This window comes from Eubalaena glacialis, chromosome 17 (assembly GCF_028564815.1).
Source record: "Eubalaena glacialis isolate mEubGla1 chromosome 17, mEubGla1.1.hap2.+ XY, whole genome shotgun sequence".
NCBI classification, from domain to species: Eukaryota; Metazoa; Chordata; class Mammalia; order Artiodactyla; family Balaenidae; genus Eubalaena; species Eubalaena glacialis.
In genome coordinates this window covers 60902266-60926404 of record NC_083732.1, presented here as the reverse complement: position 1 = coordinate 60926404, position 24139 = coordinate 60902266, and the positions used below count along the sequence as shown (strand labels likewise).

Here is a 24139-nt window from a genome sequence, read left to right as displayed (position 1 = left end):
ACTGAGCCCACGTGCCACAACTACTGAAGCCCGCGCACCTAGAGCCCATGCTCTACAACAAGAGAAGCCACTGCAATGAGAAGCCCTCGCACCGCAACGAAGAGTAGCCCCCGCTCGCCATAACTAGAGAAAGCCCATGCGCAGCAACAAAGACCCAATGCAGCCAAAACTAAATGAAATAATTTAAAAAAAAAAATAAACACTAATACTAAACTTTCTTTGGGTTATTTGTATGGAAATATGTTAATATAAATGTTTCAGACATTACATGAAATTCCTAAAAATCTTATATGTTCTGGTATAATGTTATAAGTCATAATTCTAATTATTACTTTAAAATGTATATCTCAGAAATAACTAAATTTCCTTGTGAATTGCATGATCATGAACTTTCATCAAATCTTTAACCGTGGTCATTTTTAAGTCTTTTGTCATTTACAGACAGTTCTGGGTGTACTCTGATGCTTTTGCATCAGAAATGCAAAATGCAAAATGTTCCTATAAAAGGGTTTCATCTTCAAGGAATCCATGGAAGAGACTGACAAGTACAGGTTTCTGGCAACTGACTATACTGCTGAACTGAATGAATAAGCATTTTCAGAACTCTAATGGAAAACTGATGAATTCATAAAAGTGCTAACAAAAGATCAAGGTGAAAAAAAATTAATTACATGGGACTGAGTGAACTGATGAGGATGATTTTAATTTTTGTGACTTTCTGTTTGAATAAAAAAAAAAAACCAAAAAGCCAACATCTACTTACATAAGCAGGTTGAACATTAAGCAAGATGCAAGAATTTAATACTTTTCTTCCCTAAATGCAAAGTAATGATTTGTGTTTGAGATGTACACTTATTGGTAATCTGGCTATCATTTTATATATTTAGTCACTGCCTTTTATATCGCAGTTCTAAGGAAAGCTTTTAGTCTAGAAAGTACTTTATATACTGTTGAGTATCTTCGACTTCCATTTCAGACTCCTCATATTTCAAATGTGAACTTGTCTTAATCAGTTGGAAAGAATGTAGAGATTTATGGAGCTAATTTAAAAAATAGAGCACTTCTACTGAGAAAACAGTTTTCTCATATCAACGCTAGATAAAAAAAATGACTTAGTTTGATATAAGAATTTCAGTCATTTATAGGAGAGTTTCCACAATGATTTTTCCCTTAAATTTGTTTCAAATAAATTAAATGTGACATCTCTATATCAACAAAAAAAAAAAAAAAAAGGAAAAGTTCAAAGCTGATTCTGATAGCCTCCAAGGTTGAAAATCACAGTTATATACTTTCCTCACTACTTTTGTCCTTAGAAGTGTTGTATTTAAGTCAAATCTATTTTAAGTTAAACCACACTTTAAATGTAAATATACTCCACTAGGGAAACAATTCATAACTTACTTAAAAATAACCTGCTATTAAGGTTAAATTTTAGTGGTAATCTCTTTAAAGGTCATATATATATTTTTTTCACACACACACACTGTATTTTATTTTTTACAAGAGATAAATAAACTGACACCAAGCATTGTAAATGGATGACCACAACAAAAGCAACAATGATTGCAATTACCAAACACGAAACACACTCATACTATGTCATAATATTGACATTCAGTCCAGTAATCCTCCACTGTTAACAGCTCCTTTACTTTGCAGTGAAAATTAATTTGTATATTTTTTGCCTCTGAGTCCTTGTGGGATTTTTTTTTCTTTATTCAAACAGAAAGTCACAAAAATTATAATCATCCTCATCAGTTCATTCAGTCCCATGTAATTAATTTTTTTTTCATCTTGATCTTTTGTTAGCACTTTAATGAATTCATCAGTTTTCCATTAGAGTTCTGAAAATGCTTATTCATTCAGTTCAGCAGTATAGTCAGTTACCAGAAACCTGTACTTGTCAGAGTCTTTTCCATGAATTCCTTGAAGATGAAACCCTTTTATAGGAACATTTTTGCAAAAGCATCAGAGTACACCCAGAACTGTCTGTAAATGACAAAAGACTTAAAAATGTAAAGGTCATATTTTTAAATAACATTTTTGTCTCTATCTTTTATGTGTACAATGGACCCTGATCTTAATATCTGATGTAATTTATAATCTCATAAAAGAATAGGATTGGTAACCTCTCTTGATCTGCTAAACCTGTTTCAAAGTCATACAAATACAAATACTATGTTCAATTCATTTTAATTTTTTCTTCTTCTTTTAATAAAATAGAAATGAAAAAAAATCTCTTGCCTAGATACCATTAGCATACTTACAGATTGATGAATAAAAGGCATATCTTGTGTAGCTGCTAGTCTACTAGAGAAACCTGTGCTACCATCTGGGATGCCAAAATTTAATGGTTCTCTCTTCTTAATAATGATCTGAAAGATTAATCAAAAGAGAATTATAGGAACATTTTACACATCACTATATAAACACAGACAAATTAACTGACCAAAGCATTTTATAATTATTTAAAATATGTTCTACCTTTCTTCTTTTAAAATTTACAATGTAAAAAAAATTTTTTTTAAAGTCTATAAAGAGCAGCAAAATTCTTAGGCAATTGTCACACAAATCAGTTGCATACTAAGAAAAATTATATTTCACTTTTTTCTAAAACAATAAATTTTCCTCTTCCTCTTTCCTCTTTCCCTACTTTCCCTGGACCCCCCAAAATATAATTAGGCATTTTTAGGCCCTGTATTAAACAAGAATATGTATCATATTCTACCAGAAGTATAACCAGTTCTCTAAGCATGTGGGTATCTGTGAATACATTAGCTCTTTCAGACCAGTAGGATTAGTTTTGTAGCTTAAAAGCATTTTCATTCTAACTAATTTATTAAGGTACTATTGTAATATACTGAGTTCCTATTAAGAGCAGCAAAATAGACTTTCAAAATAAAAGGTACTCATCTACTAAGAAATTCACTTAAAACTCCTTGAAAAATATACAACTTAATGCATTTGGACAACTCAACAAAAACAACTATGATTACAGTATGTAAATGTTATCAGCCTTGAAAATCTAAAAATAAATATACAGATGAAACTGGCTGGAAGGTAGAAGAGGGTGAAAAACCCTATTAGAGAATTGTGGAATAAATAATGTCCTCATTTTATAAGTATATTTATAAAAAATATTTTCTATGCTTGATTGAACAATGGAACTTTAAGTATTTTTTTCTTTTGAAAACAACAGGATGACTGATGAGGTAGATTGGAATAAAAACATTACAGTATTTGAAAAGGGGGTAAGAGGGATAAGGTGGTATGAAATAAACCCCCGTTTACCATAGTATGAAGTCAGTGGACAATATCTGTGATTGGTAAATCAAGACATAGCAATATAAGAATACTATATACAGATATGATGAAAAATGCTAGAAGTCCAAACAGAAAAAGTTATGGGTGGCTGCTTTTAGGAAGTAGAACTGGTATGAAGAATGATGGGGCAGAAGTCTATTGTTTTTCATTATAAGCTCTTCTATATTCTTTGATTTAAAAACAATTTTCAGGGACTTCCCTGGTGGCACAGTGCTTAGGAATCTGCCTGCCAATGCAGGGGACACGGGTTTGAGCCCTGGTCCAGGAAGATCCCACATGCCACAGAGCAACTAAGCCCGTGTGCCACAACTACTGAGCCCATGTGCCACAACTACTGAAGCCCGTGCGCCTAGAGCCCGTGCTACGCAACAAGAGAAGCCACCGCAATGAGAAGCCCATGCACCGCAATGAAGAGTAGTTACAGCTCGCCGCAACTAGAGAAAGCTTGCGTGCAGCAACGAAGACCCAACGCAGCCAAAAATAAATAAATAAATAAATAAATTTAAAAACAACTTTCAAATGTACATGTACTATTTTGATAAAAAGAAAGGAAAATACTCAGCCATTGTTCTTTTTCTAATAATTCCCTGCATCTTTAAGTGATTGTCCATATATAACTATATAACTCAAAAGGGATAAAATAAAGTGTGGATGACTACATAAACCCACAACAATTACACTAAGTTCTCAGAGCCTTGCATCAGTTTGGTAACGGTTATAAACAATGGAAACTACTTAACAGTTTGTAGACATCACTGAACTGTGAACTAATCTTTTAAGGTTAGAACTGTATCTTATCCAGCTTAGTCTCCATAGCAGAGACTGGAGTCTAGAATCTGACATACAGTAGGATTTCTATAAATGCTTAGACACAATTTTAAAAGACTTGGGGGCACAATTTACTAGATCTATGTCCAGGTCACTTGAATATATAAGCTTCTTTAACATGACAGAAAACATAATTGCTAATTAGAAATAGGCTTTCTAACAAATACTAATTATAATAATTTTAATTATAGGAATCTGAAGAGCAGTTTAATAGTTTAATCTCAAAAAGCACAAATCTTTAACATACTTTCTGGGTTTTCCTTATAGTTGGTGTCATGTCCTTAAAATAGTCAGGTTCCAGTTGTTCTAAAGCATTTTGCTGTGTTGCCACATTCCCATTCCCTCCTTCAATCTTTACACTTGTGGGTGCATCTTCATCCCAGGAAGTCCACTCTTCAACATCTGTCTAAATTTAAATGATCAATATTGTCAGCCACAAAATTCATCATTTATTAGAAAAATGAGCTTTCTAAAACATTGGTTATTCAAACTTTTTTGAACAATGGGAAAATACAAATTTTATACCACATACCAAAACTAGATGAAAAGTTTAAAAGAAATATTCTATGAGTTAGACATTCTGTTCTACCCATTAAAAAAAAACAAACAACAAAACAAAAGAAAATTTTTTTGCTTTAAAAATTGAACTGACATTGAAATTACAGCCCACAGAAGGAGACTTGGAACTTGCAATCTAACCTTAACCAGGTTTATTTCCTGATAAAATAATAAATAATAACATTCTTTATAGTATTTAAATAAGATAGAGTCCCAAACATAATATTCAACATATCCATGAAGTAACCTGCAAATGAACAATGAAGAAATCTCAACTTGAATGGAAAAAGTCAATCAACAGACACAAACCCCAAGATGATATAAATGTTGGAATTATCTAAGACTTTAAAATAGTTATTATAAAAATGCTCTAATAAGCAATAGCAAACACTTAAAACCAATAAAAAAGAAAACCTCAGCAAAGAAACAGAAAATAAAGAACAAAATAAAAATTTTAGAATAAAAAAATTTAATAACAACAATAAAAATCCTGACCCTGACTACCAAATTAATTTCATGACATACTAATGGTCGGCAATCCAGTTTGAAAAATATGGTTCTGGAACACTTATTCAACATTCAAAAAAAAAAATTACCTGCTTAGGAACTGATGAATAATCAACTGTAGTTGGCAAAGTTATTTGGTCTCCACTTAATTTCCGTCCTCTGCCAGATCTAAAACAAAAATGAAATAGTTTATTTCAAGAAACTACCAAAACAAGCAAGGGTAAAAGCACTACGGACAGTAACTTAAGGCTTATAAGAGAAGGTCTTTTTCAATTTTTGAATTATTTATTTTAATAATTAACAATTGTTTGTTAAGATATGAAAAGAAAAGGCATATATCAAATATCTTTTAAATATTTTAAAAATACTGGACAGGATAACACAACGGCTTTTTGGCTTAGGATTCAGAATTATAGTCAAACTCAGGAGGAATATAAAGCCAAAAACAAAAACACAAACTGATTTCAAACCATGCTCCTAAGAGTACTGTGAATTCTGTAAGTGAAGCTCTCGGATACCTATGCTGTTTTAACCAGGGTGGCCTGGCTTTTGTTTTACATAGTTGGTTTCTCATTAAGATTACTATTAAACTATTAAGAAGTTTGAAAATCACTGGGTTGAACTATAAACTGTACCCAACAAGTTTTAAGGATTAGTGGGAAAAGTACTATATTAAAAAAGATAAGTATTGTCACAGAGTTGTTAAGAGCATGGGCTATGGAATCTGTGTAAACCATGGTTTTCAATGTTACTTCTATTAATTATGAATCTAGTTAGAATTACCTCTCTCTCAGCCTGAGTATCCTCATCTGTAAAAGGCAGGTATTCAAACCTACCTTTGCAAGGTTGTTGTGAGGATTTAACTGACATTTAAAGTAGCTAGACACTAGACTGTGCCTGCTTTTCAATAAGACATTAAAAAATGGTAGCTATTATAAATGGTTAGTCACTTGCTTCATTTCAAATAATCTATGAAGCATCTGCTTAGAACTAGTTGGTAAAGTCAGCTAAGTTTAGAAATAGTACTTTGTTTAAAGGATAAATAAAAAAGTAATACAGTCTACTACTAAATTTATGATGTAAACCTGGTATTTTAGACCACATGATCTAGGTTCTTTCTGACAAGAAAAGCTTATTCTAACAAAGGGTCAGTTTTCTTTAAAACTGAACATACAATCAATCCTAAACATATTTATGTTGACAAAAGAAGTTCATAGTGACAAGAGAAATGTCCTTAATATTTTTAAATCAAATGCAGTATCTTATACTAAAAGTAATCTATATTCAACAAAAGTTTTAGAAAATAACAGATGCAAAGAGAAAAACACCTATAATTTATCACCACTGTTAACACAACTACTTCTTTTTAACCTCCAGCCTCCTGGCATTAATACCCATACTCATCCTGCTTTAACCTAGTTTTTTTCTGGCTATGCTACTTCTAACAATAAATTCAATGCCACTTAATCTTCAGAGTTTTAGTAGTTATAAAATGGCCATTTAGCTTGAGATTACATTTCCTAGCCTCCCTTGCAGCTAGGTGGCTAAGCTCTGGATAATAGGCTGTGAACAGAATTGTGTGTAACTTCTAAATCATATCCACTAAAAAAAAGAGCTGATTGCCCTCCATTTCCTCTTTTATTCTATCCTACTCTTACTGTGTGGGTACTTTTTTCACAGTACTCCTAAATCAAAAGAAATACCTAACAATTCCACTGATTAAGTAGTTGGGCCCAAACAATTCAATACTTATGTATGTCCTATCTGCTTAGTAGCCATTAGAAAAAAATACATATGAATTTAAAGAAAAAATAATATGTTGATTTCACTCTTTAATAACCACAATTACTTATTAATGGAATGTGTGTGCCTGTTGGATACTGCACAGCTTCTCAAGCCTTGGACTCACCCTTATTTTCTGTTCCATATTAATTTTGGTTTAGTACTTGCTTTTAATTACAACCTAGCTTTGCAAAGATAGGTCACCCAAAATACAAGTAAACAAAAACTTATCTCAAATATTCAAGAACATCATCAAAACATACTGCAGGATCTAATGTTGCAAATGTGAACTACCTTGAGCCAACAGTTTGTTTAGCGTTTAACAGACACTATCACATTCATTGTGTTTTGTTGGAAAATTTAAAGTATCCTACAGTACCCCGTGAGTGTAATGCAAGTCCTGAAGTACCTTGGCATACAGTTTAGGAACTACAGCTCTAGGGTCTGGTAGTATGATAAAATAGAAGGAATCTGAGTCTCTGAATGACTTACTGAAGCAGAAGGACTTATCTACCCTGGACTACCTGTACATTCTGGAATATTATTTAAGAGACAAAAAAAAAAAAAAATCTATTCTGTTTGGGGTTTCTCTGTTAAAGTTTTTTTTTTTTTTAACATAAAACTAACACTCATAATGTAGTACGTAAAGAAATACCTATGGGGGCTTCCCTGGTGGCGCAGTGGTTAAAAATCTGCCTGCCAATGCAGGGGACAGGGGTGTGAGCCCTGGTTCCGGAGGATCCCACATGCCGCAGAGCAACTAAGCCCGTGCGCCACAACTACTGAGCCTGCACTCTAGAGCCTGCAAGCCATAACTACTGAAGCCCGCGCGCCTAGAGCCCTTGCTCTGCAACGGGAGAGGCCACCGCAACGAGAGGCCCGCACACCACAAAGAAGGGTAGTCCCCGCTCGCCACACCTGGAAAAAGCCCGCACACAGCAACGAAGACCCAATGCAGCCAAAAATAAATAAAAATTAAAAAAAAAAAAAAAAAAAAAAAGAAATACCTATGCCTAATTCCACCTAACCATCTTAAAACATCCTGATAATAAAACAATTATGTACATAAAAACTTTCTGATGATTACAACAATGGAAGTTAGTTTGTTTATCTCTGAAATTCTATAGTACTAAGAATGTTATTTTAATGGAAGATGTAAGAATTTGAAAGAAAAGAACTGAACCTCTACTTTCTAGATCTGAAAAAATATATAAAAATCTGAAAAAAATATAAAAAATACTAGAGATTAATAAATGAATATTGTAATCAAGATATTTAGCTTAAATATAATATGTCCTGCCTTTTTGTAGTTATGAAGGTATCTAAAATCAGCAAGAAGATAACCAGGTCAATTTGAACATAAAATTTCTTTACCTGCATATTAGTCTCTTTAGGAATGAGAATACTGTTGCTAGGCAGGTACAAACTTTAAATAACCGAAACTGTGTGATAGCCATGGTGGGAATCAAAACCTGTGGAAAAAAGCACAAAAATAAATGCATTAAGGTGATTTCATAAGCTATACTAGTGTTCTGAAGTCAACCTGAAAAGTCCTACTATGAAGTGTAAAAATCAGACATATTTTTTACTTTCCTTTAGAAAGTACAAATATAACACAGTAAATTTAAAAATTAAAATGTAAATCATATTGACAAGAAAGTTTTGAAGAGTTTTGAAGAGTTGGGAGGAAAAAAAACCTTTTCAAACTATTCTCAGAATGGTTTTTTAAATTGTACTTAAATTATCTATTTACAATTTATTTATAATTTGTTTTCTATTAAAAAATGAAAAAATCAAAAAAGTATAAAACAGTATATACTGAGTCTTCTGTACCTTTTGAAATTTGAATCATATGAACATATTAATACTATTCAAAATATTTAAAACTTTTAACTTCTAGATAGGTACATTTTATCGTACCCATTTTGTAGATGAGGAAATTAAGAGAGGTCAAATAACTTATTGGTACATAGCTAATAAACTGGAAGTGAACTATAGAGATCATCTAGTCCAGTGGTTCACACATACTTAAAGAAATGATAACTGGGCCCACCCCTAGTAAATCAATTAAATCATATTCTCTGAGGGGTAAAGTCCAGTTATAGCTAATAAGCGAAGAAGATAGAAAATACTCAATAGAAAAGGTAGCAGAAAACAAGGTAAAGGGGAACAAATATTAGACGGGACAACAAATAGCAAGAAGATAGAATTAAACCCAACGGGAGCAATAATCTCATTAAATGCAAATTTAAAGCCAGAGATTGTTAGATGGGATAAAAAAAGGAATTATATCATTACATGCTGCCTACAAAAAATGTACTTTAAGTATAAAAACACAAATAGGTTAAAAGCAAAAGGATGAGGGAAAAATATACCATTCTAACACTAATCGAAAGAAAGTTAAATTGACTATTTCAATGTCAGAGAGCAGATTTTTAGGGAAAATAATATTAGCAGGCATAAAAATGTTCATTTCATAATGATAAAGGGGTCAGTTAATCAAAAGTACTTAAGAACCCAAAACACATGTCCCTAATAACAAATTATGCCAATATCATAAAAGAGAGGTGACATTACTAGAGAGTCTGCAAATATGAAGAGCATATTGAGAAAGTATTATAACTTTATGCCTATATTTGATAAGATGAAATGGACAAGTTCCTTGAAAGAAACAAGTTATGAAAGCACAGCAAGAAAAAATAGATAACCTGAAAATCTCTGTATTTATTAAAGAAACTGAATTTGTAGTTAAAAATCCCCCAAGCCCAGATGGCTTCATGAGTGAATTCTATCAAATACTTAAGAAGTAATACCAATTCTACACACACTGCCAGAAAACTGAAGGAGACGGATTTTTTATCAACTCACTCTTTGAGGCTACCATTACACTGATACTAATCTAGACTAAAGACATTATCAGAAAAGAAAACTAGAGACCAAGTATCTTATGAACAGACACAAAACTCCTTAAAAACAACTAACTAGAAATAGAAGGGAACTTTCTCAACCTGACCAAGGACATCTGTGAAAAACCCATAGTAACATGAGACTTAACGGTGAAAAACTGGACACTTCCCACCTAAGATTATGAACAACATAAGCACATCTGCTTTTGTCACTTCTGCTCAAAACCGTAGCAGAGGTTCTGGCCAGTGCAACCAAGGAAGAAAAGGAAATAAAAGGCATTCAGATTGGAAAGGAAGAAGTAAAACTGTATCTATAGTCTATGTAAAAAATTCAATGGAATCTATAATTAATTGTATTTTTATATGTTAGCAACAAATGATCACAAACTAAAATTTTTAAAAATTATAAGAGTACAGAAAATATAAAGTACTTAGGGACAAATCTAATGAAAGACTTATGTATTGGAAACTATAAAATATTGCTGAGAGAAATTAAAAGACCCTTATTAACTTAAAGATCTTTCATGGCTCAAAGACTTGATACTGTTAACATATCAAATCTCCCTAAATTGAACTACAGATTCAGTGAAATCCCAATCAAAATCTCAGCAAGCTTTCTTCTTTAAAATTTGATAAGCTAATTCTTAAATTCATATAGAAACGTAAAGGACCTATAATGGTCAAAACAATGTTGAAAACAATCAAAGCAGAAGGGCTAATACTACCTGATTTCAAGATTCATTATAAAGCTACAGTAATCAAAATGATGTAGTACTGGAGTCAAGACTGATAAATAGATCAATGGAACAGAATGGAAGGTACAGAAATAGACCCACAAAATGTGAACAACTGAAATTTATGAACATGTGAAGGCCATTCAGTGGAGAAGGGACAGTCTTTCTGACTAATAGTGCTGGAAAAACTGGATACCCATATGCCAAAAAAAAGCCACCAAAACCCACAAAACGGCAATCCATATTTCACACCATTTACAAAAGTACTCAAAATGGACCACAGACGTAAATATAAAACCTAAAACTAGGACTTCCCTGGTGGCGCAGTGGTTAAGAATCTGCCTGCCAATGAAGGGGACATGGGTTCGAGCCCTGGTCCGGAAGCTCCCACATGCCGCAGAGCAACTTAAGCCCATGCACCACAACTACTGAGACTGTGCTCTAGAGCCCGCAAGCCACAACTACTGAAGCCCACGCACCTAGAGCTTGTGCTCTGCAACAAGAGAAGCCACCACAATGAGAAGCTTGAGCACCGCAAGGAAGAGTAGCCCTCACTTGCTGCACTTAGAGAAAGCCACAAGCAGCAATGAAGACCCAACACAGACAAAAAAAACAAAAACAAAAACTAAAACTACAAAACTTCGAGAAAAATAAAATTGGACAAAATCTTTGTGACCTGGGTTAGGCAAAGATTTTCTTAGATACGACACCAAAAGCACAATCCATAAAAAAAAATGGATAAACAGGGCTTCATCAAAATTTAAAACTTCTACAATTCAAAAACACTGTTAAGGGAATAAGAAGACAAGCCACAGACTGGAAGAAAATCTTTGCAAAGCATATATCTGATAAAGAACTTGTATCTGGAATACATAAGAACCTCTCAAAACTCAGTAAGAAAACAACTTAATTTTTAAAAAATGGGCAAAAGGTGTGAATAGACACTTCACCAAAGAAGATATACAATGGTAAATAAGTACATTGAAATAATGGTCAACATCATTAATCATCAGAGAAATGCAAATTAAAACAACACTTAGTGCTCGCTTTGGCAGCACATATACTAAAATTGGAACGATACAGAGAAGATTAGCATGGTCCCTGCACAAGGATGACACGCAAGTTCGTGAAGCATTCCATTTTTTTTTCACTTTGTTATACAGCAGAAACTAACACAACATTGTAAAACAATTATACTCCAATAAAGATGTTAAAAAAACAAAAACACTTAAAAACCGTTACACACACGTTAAATGGCTCAAATTAAAAATACCAAGTACTGTCAAGGATGAGAAGCAACCACAACTCTCATACACTGGTAGTGGGAAGGTAAAATGATACAGCCATTTTGGAAAACAGTTGGCAGTTTCTTACAAAGTTAAACCAACATGTAGCATATGACCCAACCATTCTACTCTTAGGAATTTACCCAAGATAAATGAAACCATACACCCATTCAAAAACGTGTTGTTTTTGAATAGCAGCTTTATTTTTAATAGCTCCAAACTGGAAACAACCCAAATGTACATCAACAGGTGAATGGATAAACAAATTGTGGTATATACATATAATGGAACACTACTCACAATAAAAAAGAATGAACTACTATTGCAAGCAATAGCATGGATATATCTCAAAATAATTACGCTGAATGAAAGAAGCCAGACAAAAAAAGAATATATAAATAAATATATATGATCCCATTTATTAAAAAAAAAAACTCTAGAAAATACAAACAAATCTCTAGTGACAGAAAATAGATCAGTGGTGCCTTGAGATGGGGCAGGAAGGGGTGGGAGGGATGGAGTACAAAGGAGCATGAGTAAACACTTTTGGAGGTACTGGATATACTTACTATTTTGATTGTGGTTATGGTTTCACAGGAGTGTATATATTAATCAAAACTGATAAAATTTTACATTTAAAAAATGTGCAGTTCATTTTGTGTCAACTGTAGCTCAAAAATCTAGTAAAAACGGTCTAATAAGACATTAAAAAAAAAGTATTATGTCACGAGTTTTCAGATTCTGATTAGAATCTTAAAAGAAGTCATTTATACCATTATTTTATATTGATTATCTGTAACTATGGAGAGCCAATTTTCAGTAGGAAACTAAGTCAATTAGTGACAAGAAACATATTACAGAATTTCTCTAGGAATGGAACTCTGATTTCACAGCAGCATTTCAACATACCATAATAGCTAACTCTTACTCTAATACAAGCTTTCTTAGTGCTTTACATGTAAGAACTCGTTTAATGCTCAGAACAACCCTATGAAGGACTGGAGGTAAGTACTATTTTATTCCTATTTTAGATAGGGAAACCAAGGCACAGAGTGGTTAAGTAAGCTGCCCGAAGACACAGAGCCGTTAAGTTACAAAAGTGGAATCTGAACCCAGGTCGTCTAATGATTGAGTCCTAAAAGATCACACTCATACTGCCTCCCTATGATTAAATCAAAAGATATGATTTATATAAAAGAAATGCTAAGGAACTGGGAACTAGTTAAAGCCGTGGCAACCACAGGATAAAAAAAATTCTCAAAAATGGCAAAACAGGTATTATTTTGCTAGCCTTTTAAACATGGTCATTATTTCCAAATATTTCTTTACACATTTTAGTCACCTATACCATATATGTACTACATATATTATCCTAACAATCACTAATTTAAATATTTCTTAAAATGAGTTTTGGCATAAGTTAGAGTTAAATATATTAAGTAATCATAAGTTTCCTCATTCAGAGACTCCAAATAAATACACAAGAGGTAAAAGGAAACTAAAATTTGTTAATTCATGAGAGATGGTTATTTTTCCAGTACAGAGGTAGAGTAGATCACATGTTAAATCAAGTCACAAGAAATTACAGGTATGTACACGTACACACACACACACACACACACACACACACACACACAGAGGAATGATGTTTCTGACAATGGAATTTTTATGTTTTAGCTTTTCCTTGCCTTTCATCTGTCAAAGGAGGAAAATTACTGAGTCAGCATTTAGAATCATGATTCTTATGTTGGGGTAATTTGAATATATCAATGTATCATACAACTTCTTAGCTTTCTCAACCAGCAAACTTAAGATACACTGAAGTTAACTTTTCTGTTCAAGGTGAGGCAAAAACTCGTAACAAAGTCACAACTAAAACTTATCCTACTCCTAGTCCATCAGTAAAAAGTTTCCAAGCAATCATTACAGTCGGTTAACACCAATATTTGGAGTGATTCCATAAAACAAAAAAAAAAAACATAATTTAATATTTTTTTCCAAAATAAAAAAACATAAACAGTATATTTGGACTTCAGTTCTCTACATATTTACTTAAAAGGGAATAAAATGTAACTTAAGTAATAATGATCATGGCGCCAAATGAAAAGGATAGCTGTATGTTCCATCTACGCAAAACTGAGACGCTGACTTTTATTTTAAAATTATCTTATATGGGTATAAGCAATGAAATTTAAAATATAACATAAATATTTAAATCTCCCTGGATAAATATACCATCACTGTACTAACATGCTATTTTAAAAAGTATTTCATGTGGATTAAAGGAGAGAGCACTGCTTCGTTTTCAATTACTAGATATGAGCAATAACCTCCTAAAGTCTTGAAAAGAGCATGTAATAATTTTCTCAACTAGTAAGATATTACACTGACTGGTTAAAAAGTACATAATAAAAGATGGTGTTCACCTCTGATTGGGGGGAAGGTATAGAAGCATGAGGGAACTAAGGTCTATATCTCAATTTGAGTGGTGGCAACACCAGTTTATTTTACTGTATACACTGCTTGTGTACTATACCTTAATATGAAAGTTCAAAACAAAGCAAAACAAAAATAATAAAAGCGAAACAAAACCAGAAAGCAAGGAAAATGCAGTTAACTCTTGCAGTACCTGATCCTAAACTGCTCTGTAGAGCCACTATTGCCAATCCCTTCTAAAGAAAGGCAAAACACTTTCTACTTCTAGGGTTAGAAGGGTGTAAAGGGCAAGTAGACTCTTTTCAGTAAGAAGAGTTCCAAAAGGCTCCCTTAGCAATGCTCATGCATTTTGTACATGTGCAGGTTGTATCGCCATATGCGTTGAATGATTTTCTGAATGCCTATGCCTGGAGTTGGCCTACTGAGAGGATGAAAAGAACGAGACTCTAAAAGAAACTGAATGAAGAAAATATTACGAATTTCACTGTTCAAGTAACTAAAATACTTCTGTCAAAAACATCCCCAAACAGCAATTTAACAGGATTCAAAAAATGCAACACCTTTGACTCCTTTCCCTTATCCCCTTACGTGCAAACTGCCAAAAAGACCTAATTCCATTTCCTAATACTACCCATATTCTTCCCTATTTCCACTGCAATCTCCCTAGCATAAGCCTTTATCACTTCTTGCTGAACTATTGCAAAGTCTTTTTAATTGCAGTATTTTTCTTACTGCACCTGTATTTTCTATTTTGTACCATAGTTATTTCTATATACTGTATTCATCCTGTACAATCCTTCCCGTGAGGATCTTATTCATCTGTTACCTCCAGTTACTATTTGCAAAATAAGACATGAAAGAAAAGTTTGATTGCTTCATTATGAGCAGAATGATCTGAACAATTAAGATGATGAAAAAAGCTTCATTTTAAAGCTAATTTGTCAAGAATAAAACTCAACCAAAAGAAAGCAAACTTCCCTAAATGAAGATTTAGCCTAAATTTTCAGAAAAATTATAAACAAAAAAAGAGAGCTAGAAAAGAGACCATAGAGCATGTGGCACTAGGGAGAAAAGGGGAAAGAGTTGAGGAGATACTCCATCAGGATGTTTTGAAGGGAGAAGACATTTAATATTTAAGGACTGGGGAAAAGAGTCGGTCTCAGGATTTACATGAATGAAGAGTTGAGAATAAGTTTCATATAAAGGCTTGGTAACAACGGTCATCGCCCTGCCACAAATACTGCTATGTGTCATTGTTCAATAAGTATTTGTCAACTTGAATGACTTTAATGGTAACTAAAAATAAAATTTAAAGTTTTGTTCCAACAGTAAATCAGAAAGTGGGACTATTATTGACACCAGAATAGAATTCTCTCCCTAGCAATTAAGAATATCCTCACTCTGTGGAAAAGTTGCTTTTGTGATTAATAAAAGAGAAAAACTAATATTCACTGACTAGCTACTATGTGCCAAGCACTACTTAAGTATTATCTCACCATAAAACCATCTTATGAGATAGATATTATTGTTCTCTTTTCATAGAATTGAAGCAGAGAGTAAGCTCATGTTTCCATGTTCCCACACCCAATGATCTAGATTCAAATCTAGGTCTATTTAATTCAAAAGCCAGAACACCTCACTAATAATAAACATTCTTAGTAATTCAGTGATGGTATTATAATTTCCGAGATAAATTTTCCAACCAGTTGCACCTGAAATGGGGGAAAATGCAATCATGTTAACCATCAAGCAACACTTTTGATTTTATCAATTACACTGATTTGAAGGCAGGAATCAGTTCTTTGGGACCCATATTTACTTAATGTTCCAATCCATTTCAGTGTGTGTGTGTGTGTGTGTGTGTGTGTGTATCATACACACGTATATTTAGCACCCACTATGTAACAGATACTACCCCAGGTGATGGGAAACACTACTGACCCAGTACACAGAAACCCTGTGTACGCTGCTCAACTGTCACAAGCTAGTGACAATGCAAGGGACTAGGGAGGCAGGGCCCCATCAGTCTTGCTCAGTTGGTATTTCTAGGTCTTAGCCAAGGCTAAGCACATTGTAGGTACTCAGATATTTGTTGAACGAAGGGAAATTATCATTCCTTGAGCACTCAATATAGTTCTAGACAATGTACCTTCTATGGCCTCACTGGAATCCTAAAGACAAACAAAGGAGGTGAGTTTCACTATTCCCATTTAACAGATGAGGCTCAACTGCTAGTGAAGTTCACATTCACTCACCCAGAAGTTAAAGAGACTGACCCCAAAGCCCAGGCTCTTCCCACACCACATCCCACTTAAGAAACCTCTTCTTAAATTTTACACTCATTGCCTCAGTTGATTTTTGAAACGCTCTCTAGATCACCAATCTGCGAAGTACACATCTTAAGCTACTTGCATTTTTACTCTGTCGAAATACTTTCTAGAACTGAGAAATGCTAATATAATCTAATTTTAAAATTAAAGTTTCCTTAAAAAAATAACTACAAAAATAGAAAAACTTGAGATATAGCCGAAATAAGGTTCAGAACCATAAAGCAACCTACCCTCAGCCTCAGCACTTTTGGACAAATGACATCTCTAGGAAATCAACAGGAATGACAGCTTGGATATGTCAAGTGAAAAAGATTCACCTACAATTTTAAAAAAGAATGCTGCATTAGAAACTGAAAGATTAAATGTATCCTTCCTCCCTGTAATTCCATGTAAACTGCTGGCGAGATCTTTTCAGTAGAGTCACTATATTACAAATTGTTAAAAAAGCCAAGCCAAAATCTATGTTGGTACACACTAAACAAGCCACTAATTGCTGTATTTCTAAAACTATATTTTTGAATTTTTTTAATACCAAAATTTGAAACACCATATAATCTAGTACAGTACAGAATATCCTCAAATTAAGTCTGTAAATCTCTGAAGTAGGTTAAGGTATATCACAAGGCTCCAAAAATAAAACCACCTGACCTCACTTAAATTTGAAAAACCAAAGTTCGGTAGCAGCAAGAGAAGGGGAACTAGAAGTAGAACGTGAGAGCGGGGGAACACTGGACCATCTAAGGCAACTCAAAATCAGGCCCTCAAATACCACTGAGGCTCTTACAAAGGCAAAGTAAAGTCTCCTGAAAGGCTCAAAAGGAACGAGTTTCATAACTAAAATGTTTTAACTTCAGATTACCCACTTGAAATTGATAAAAAAAAAATCATACCCACTGTACAGATGCGAAAAACAACAGGAGCGTTTTCAGGTTGCACAATCCGACGCCATATGTACGGCGTTTGGTGAAAACGCTCTCAATTGCTCCAAGTGGGTGCCGAGTGCACGGGGATTTGGATTTTAGAAAAATCTGCTTGGGAAGGAGCAAGGCCTGTAGAGGAAGGGCAGGAAGAACGGGCAAATTTCCCTGTGGGGGGCGGACCTGGGGACTCGGGAATTCCGGTTGGAGCCCCGCAGCACGGTATCCCACGCGTGAGCCCGCATGGTGAGGGCTGCACGCCCGGGGCCCGCTCCGGGTCGCGGTTCCCTCACCCCAGAGGTCACCCTGACCCGGAAACAGTACCGTAGAGTGGCAGTCGGCCTCGGTGGGGGGAAACCGGGTGGAGGGGCGAAAAGGAAGGTGGGAGGGCGGGAAGTGCGGGGCAGAGACGAGGGCTAACTGGGGAAGGGCAGAGGACACCCCCCCGCCAAGACCCGGGTCCGGATCGGGATGGGGGTGGGGGAGGGAAGCCCCTCGAGGGCGCGCGAACCGCACACACTCACCTGCCCCTCCCCCTCCCGGCCCGCCCGGCGGAGGCTCCGAGCTGCCGCGGGCTGCGCGCGCACACAAGGCGCGCGCACGCGCGCTGCCGGTCGCTTCCTCGAGCTTGCGCTCCGCCGGTTCAGTCCCAGCCCCGCTCATTCAAAGCCGGGCGCGCGCTCCGTCTCAGCCGCCGCTGCCGCCGCGCAGCTGCCATACTCGCCCCCTCGTCGGGAAACCCTCCCCCAGTCCCAACTCCTGCCTCTCCTTAGCCCTCGAAGGCGGCTCTCAGTAGTCCCAAACTCTTGTTTCCGCACCCCGCCCCAGGTCCTGTCTGGCCCAATAGGCGAGAGGCTGCGGGTCCGGCGTCGGGGCTGAGAGCCAATGAGCGTTGGGGGGCGGGGTGAGCGGCGGAGGCTGGCGTGGCAGCTGCCGGGGCTTGGTCAGGAGTTGATTTTTGTGATCGTTGCTGGCTATACAGGCTGGTTTTTTGCGGAGTGCCTGGGCTCGTCCCGTGTTGCTCTAGTTTCTACACACAGTGCCTCCGCTCCACCCATGCCCCCTTTCCTTAAACCCACAGAATCCCCCTACCAGATGAGACCAAGAGAAATACGTGTTTAGATTGCAAAAAATGAGGGAGTCGTAGCTGTCTCAAGATGATGGATCTGGCCAGATCTCAATCATTCCACAACTTTAGGGGTGCGAAGCGCTGAATTTAGTTCAGAATTTAGGCTCCTGCTAGTAATTTTTGATTGAATTTCCTTTAACTGGAAGTTAAAAAGTGGCCCTTCACCGTGTCCCTGCATTTGTTCCTGGCTTGCTTACCGAGCTAGCCACTCTTCCAAATTAAGGTGTTCTTTTTCTATGGTTCTCTCTTTGAAGCCTGATTGTTTTTTGTTTCTTTTCATCTGGTATGCTATTAAAAGGCTAGGATCCTTTGCTATTGTGGGTAAGGGGCCCTCAGAAAAGTATCTGCTCCACTGTTGTAAAGTGACTGGTGAGGAAGGTTAGAAGTTTATATAGTCAAAGACTGAAAGCTGTTCATGCAAATTGTTCCTCAACCAGCCTTTTTTTTTTTTTTTTTACCTCTTTTTTGGCTACAACTACCTTTGTTCTGTCACCCTGACCAGCACTTACCTACCCACTTAACTTTCCAGTACCTCCACCCCCTCCACCCCACCCCAGTCTATACCACATTTCCATTAATAATTTAACTTGTTTATCCTCAGGAGGGGAAGAAAAAGAATGTTTATTACTTTGCTCTGGAATTATTCTGTGTAACCTTGGATAAGTTATTATATCCCTAAACTTCAGTTTCCTCATCAGTAAAATGGCCATAATAGTGCCTACTTCATGGCCAATGCTTACAAAGCTCTTAGGGCAGAGCCTGGTGCATAGCAAGCATTCTTAAATAAGAGCTGTTACTGCCTGCTACTAGTACTACATTACTACTAAATCATTCCCAGTAACTACAGCTCCCTAAGTCCACTTGACCCTCCACAGTCCCTTAAACACCTGTTCTAGCCCTTAAACTCTTCAAATGCCTAAATTCAAATAATTCAAAATTTCTAGAATTGTTTTTTGATTCCCAAAATCAAAAATCCAGGCTAGTTTACATCTTGATATGAACATGTTTTCAAAATGCTTTTCCTTAGTGATGTGTATCTTTGCTTCAAGTTATTATATCCCTATGGTCTTTTCTTCCTTTTTTTTTTTTTATTATTCCTCAGTTTTCTTTATAAAATTTTCCATTTGCAAATGAAACAAAACAAAAGGTACATATTTTTCTAGAAACAAATAGTGAATATTTGTTTACAGCACAACAACAAAACAAACAGAAAGCTTGCTAAAGACTGCAAACTTAAAATTTACTTTAAAAATACCTATAGGGGTTCCCTTGTGGCGCAGTGGTTGGGAGTCTGCCTGCCGGTGCGGGGGACACGGGTTCGAGCCCTGGTCTGCGGGGACCCCCGCGTGCCGCGGAGCGACTGGGCCCGTGAGCCACAATTGCTGAGCCTGCGCGTCTGGAGCCTGTGCTCGGCCAGAAGAGAGGCCGCGATGGTGAGAGGCCCGCGCACCGCGATGAAGAGTGGCCCCCGCTTGCCGCAACTGGAGAAGGCCCTCGCACGGAAGCGAAGACCCAACACAGCCATAAATAAATAAAAATTAAAAAAAAACCAAAAAACCTATAAAAGAATATTTAAAAATCATCTTTAGTTGTTGGGTAGTAATCCCATAATTGGGGATCATAAGTGCCAATAATTTGGGGTCTTGTTTGGGGACCACTCTTGGCAGTGTGCAGTTTGAAGTCCTGTTCTCTGCCCAAGGCTTGGGTGGAGTGGGGAGGAGGACCACCAAATGTCAAGCGGGAGGAGCATAAGGGATAGAACCTGATATACGAAATATTTCTTTTTGGGTTGCCTCTTTTTCATGGGGTACAGTTAATTATACCTGTTCTGTGTCAGGACCATTCTGCCCACTTTAAGTCTTCTGACTTGCCTGCCCAATCCCCAATCACCAGCCTGATTTTTTTCATTCTATCAGCTTCCAACACACCACTTACTCTCCCAGTTCAAATCCTGGATAGGCTTCCTTGTTCTGAATTCTCCAGCTGGCCCTGAGTAGTGTCTTGTCAACTGACCTCCCATCCCTGCCTGGGAGGTAGGGCAGACCTTGCAAACACAGCCCAGGGCTTCCAGATCTTCCCCAACTCAGTTCCCTGGCTTTTCACTAAAGGGATGGTTTTTTCCTTAAGCACAATCTTAGACCTGCTGTTCTGACTTGGACATTAATGGCTTTTTATTGATGAGCAGCTGTTCATGGTTGAATACGGATCATAAAGTCACATTCATTTCTTGATCAAGCAAAACAAAGCCTTGTAGCTTATAGAGTGACAGTTTTGAACAGACACATTTGAAAGCAAAGGATTATCTGGTGATAATTTTAATGGATTGATTTATTGATCTTTCTCTTCTAGAGAATTTTGCTTGCTTTCAAAATAGTACATTTTAATATTATGGGAAACTATAATTTATTTCTTAATATCCATAATCACCATTTAATAGTTAGGATCAATTGCTTAATAGAGAAACCAAAAACCCTGAAGCAGCTTAATTTCTTTTCTATTAAAAGAAAATTAATATTCTGTGAAGCATTTAAATAAATGTTTCATTATTTCTATAGCATATCTTCAATTAGTAGTAATTTTTATTGCTAAATACAGGAAGACCCAAGGTTTAAGAATAATTAAGAGTTAACCAAGTCCCTTCAGAAGATGCCTGGATAGGAATGGAGAAAAATAATCCATGTCTTTTTTTAGAAATGGATTCATATGAAAAAACGGGGTGAACTCTTCATTATTATGTTTCAGTAGTGAGGTTCAGCAATGTAATACCTCTTGGCACTGTCCATATTGTTATTAGAGCTATAATATAATTCAGCTATATTATGAGTTAAGTAGACTTGATCTGAGCAGGTCTGGCAATCTAATGCCATTTATTATTTCTAACAGTAAATATGTTGAGATTCATTCAACCAATATAACATAACAGTTTATAACATGACTTATCTTATATGTGAATTGAAAACTTAAAGCAACACTGAATCAACAATGAAAGCCTAATCCATTCAGCTACAGCACGATGGACATTGCGGCTTTGATCTTGAACATGTTTGAGCCTTTTCTCACCTGCAAAATCAGGCTAATAATTCCTGCCTTATGGATTTATTTGGCAAAGTAAGTGGCATAATGTACATGGAAATGTGTTGGAAACAAAGCAATAAAATCAATGAAAGCTCTTAGGCGTACAGGTTTATCCTCTTCAAGTCCCTGAATCTTCTTTTAGCTCACAACAAGGAATAGTGCTTCTAAGGAAAACAGAGGTGAATTTTGTGTCATCAGCAACCAGAAATAGACATATTCATTAGTAACACGTTAAAAAGGGGAAACTAGGAAGGAACACTCAACTTTGAAGCTGCGCTCTGAGTTCACCCCCCACCTCCTTTGCCTCCTTTGCTTTAAAGATATAGGGTGAAAGAGCAGCTATTAGAACAAAAAGCACCTACAACCCTACCCTTCCCTCTCCGTGCTTTTTCTCACTACTCACTGGATATTTTTCTCAAAATAGTATCTGTTGCCAAATTTTGTCCATTTTTTCTTCTCAGTGTCTATTATTTTAGCACACCAGGATTATCATAATGATCTTTGATCCTCTAGTTCAGCTCAGTACGTCACCGCATGATTAATAGAAATATTTTTCAAGCACATACTTCATGCTAACGCTCCTGTTCAAAATAGAGATTTGTTGTTGTCCATTAATGCAAATTCACTTAGAAGGATACGTGTCTCGATTGTTGCTTTTGGTTTTTTTTTTTTGGCTGCGCAGTTTGTGGGATCTTAGTTCCCCGACCAGGGTTTGATCCCGCGGCCCCTGCAGTGGAAGCAAGGAGTCTTACCCACTGGACCGCCAGGGAAGTCCCTTGACTGTTGCTTTTTAATCTCTTAATTTCAAAGTGCTACTCTTGGATCCTTCTCTGACCACCTCTGGCCCTTTAAAATATTAGACATATCAGCAATTCTTGTTAAAGGCATTTGTCTGTATAAGATGTACATTTCATACAGTGAAAATTACTCACCTCCTCACAGTGAAATATGTATTTCTTGCTCTAATTTTTATTTGAAATTAAACCCTTTATAAGTGAGAATTAAATCCATATTATAATCATCCTAGAAGTTTTCAGTATAAAGAACTTATTTATTTTCTCTCTTCCTAGGGAGAATTTACATGTATAAAGGATCATCTGCTTAAATACATACATTACTCTCAAGAAAAAACAAAGGAAAATATCTTGCCACATAGCCAGACACACTCATAAGTATCCTGCCCAAAAGGAATTATTTTTTTCTGCTCATAGGCACAGAGCCCATTACCATGGCAATCGTAACTAGTGGTCTCTAACTGGGTGTGAATTTTATACACTGTTATTTGAAATGTTAAGGCAGTACGTCAAGGTAAAGTGCAATTTCTGTTATATTTTGGTAGGATTTCTTTATCTCAAAAATCTCATAAAGGAAAAGTTTCATCATGCTGTCTATTCACTTGCTTAAACAGTTTACTCAACACTTACCATGGGCACAGTGTGTGCTAAGCATGTTAGAGGAATCAATAGAACACACAGCCCTTAACTGAAAGGGATTTCCCTAATAAAATCAGCTTGTCAAGGGTAAACAGAATTCCTGGAAGAACAGTTTTTCCTAAGGAGCTTTCTAATTTTAGCATGATCTGATCATAATAACTAGAGTAGTGTATCAGAGCCTGCAACTAGTGTGGTAAGAGGTTTGTAGCTGGGCAGACTGCCCACAAGTCTTCGAGTATCAATACGTACTATAACCCTGACAGCAGGCCCCTTCTTTTTTGGTCTTACACATCGTGTCTGTAGCTACTCTCTGGGGAGGCAAAGTTGGCGGGGATAAATCTTTGTTTCTTTCACTAGAAATTGCACACTTCTTGTCAGCTGGTGCCAACCTGAGGAAGCTGAAAATGCCCACTGATGAGAATGGAAGAAGGGTGTGACCCTCCAATGGTTTCTTTTTTTTTTTAATGTTTTAAAATTTATTTATTTATTTATTTATTTTTGGCTGTGTTGGGTCTTTGTTTCTGCACGCGGGCTTTCTCTAGTTGCGGCGAGGCAGGGCTACTCTTCGTTGCGGTGCACGGGCTTCTCATTGCGGTGGCTTGTCTTGTTGCAGAGCACAGGCTCTAGGCACGTGGGCTTCAGTAGTTGCAGCACGTGGGCTCAGTAGTTGTGGCTCGCGGGCTCTAGAGCACAGGCTCAGTAGTTGTGGCACATGGGCTTAGTTGCTCCTCGGCATGTGGGATCTTCCCAGACCAGGGATCGAACCCGTGTCCCCTGCATTGGCAGGCGGATTCTTAACCACTGGGCCACCTGGGAAGTCCCCCTCCAATGGTTTCTGATGGGTTTCCCAAACCAAATACACATGGATTCAGGTCAAGGTTTAAGCATCTCTGT

At 36.3% G+C, this 24139-nt stretch overlaps 1 protein-coding gene and 1 non-coding gene across 2 annotated transcripts in view; one reads left to right on the top strand and one right to left on the bottom strand.

Annotated features, from left to right (window-relative positions):
• EBAG9 (estrogen receptor binding site associated antigen 9) overlaps nt 1–18271 on the bottom strand; it is a 32247-nt gene extending 13976 nt beyond the window's left edge. The window contains exons 1-5 of the mRNA XM_061171731.1: nt 17582–18271; nt 8374–8471; nt 5307–5385; nt 4400–4558; nt 2268–2375 (exon numbers count right to left, since the gene is read on the bottom strand). Coding sequence (XP_061027714.1) covers nt 2268–2375; nt 4400–4558; nt 5307–5385; nt 8374–8471; nt 17582–18271 — 1134 coding nt within the window. The remainder of the gene's footprint in view (nt 1–2267; nt 2376–4399; nt 4559–5306; nt 5386–8373; nt 8472–17581) is intronic.
• LOC133077472 (U6 spliceosomal RNA) lies at nt 11679–11785 on the top strand. The gene has a single exon (XR_009697747.1). It is a non-coding gene; the product is annotated as a U6 spliceosomal RNA (small nuclear RNA).
• Nucleotides 18272–24139: the final 5868 nt, after the last annotated feature.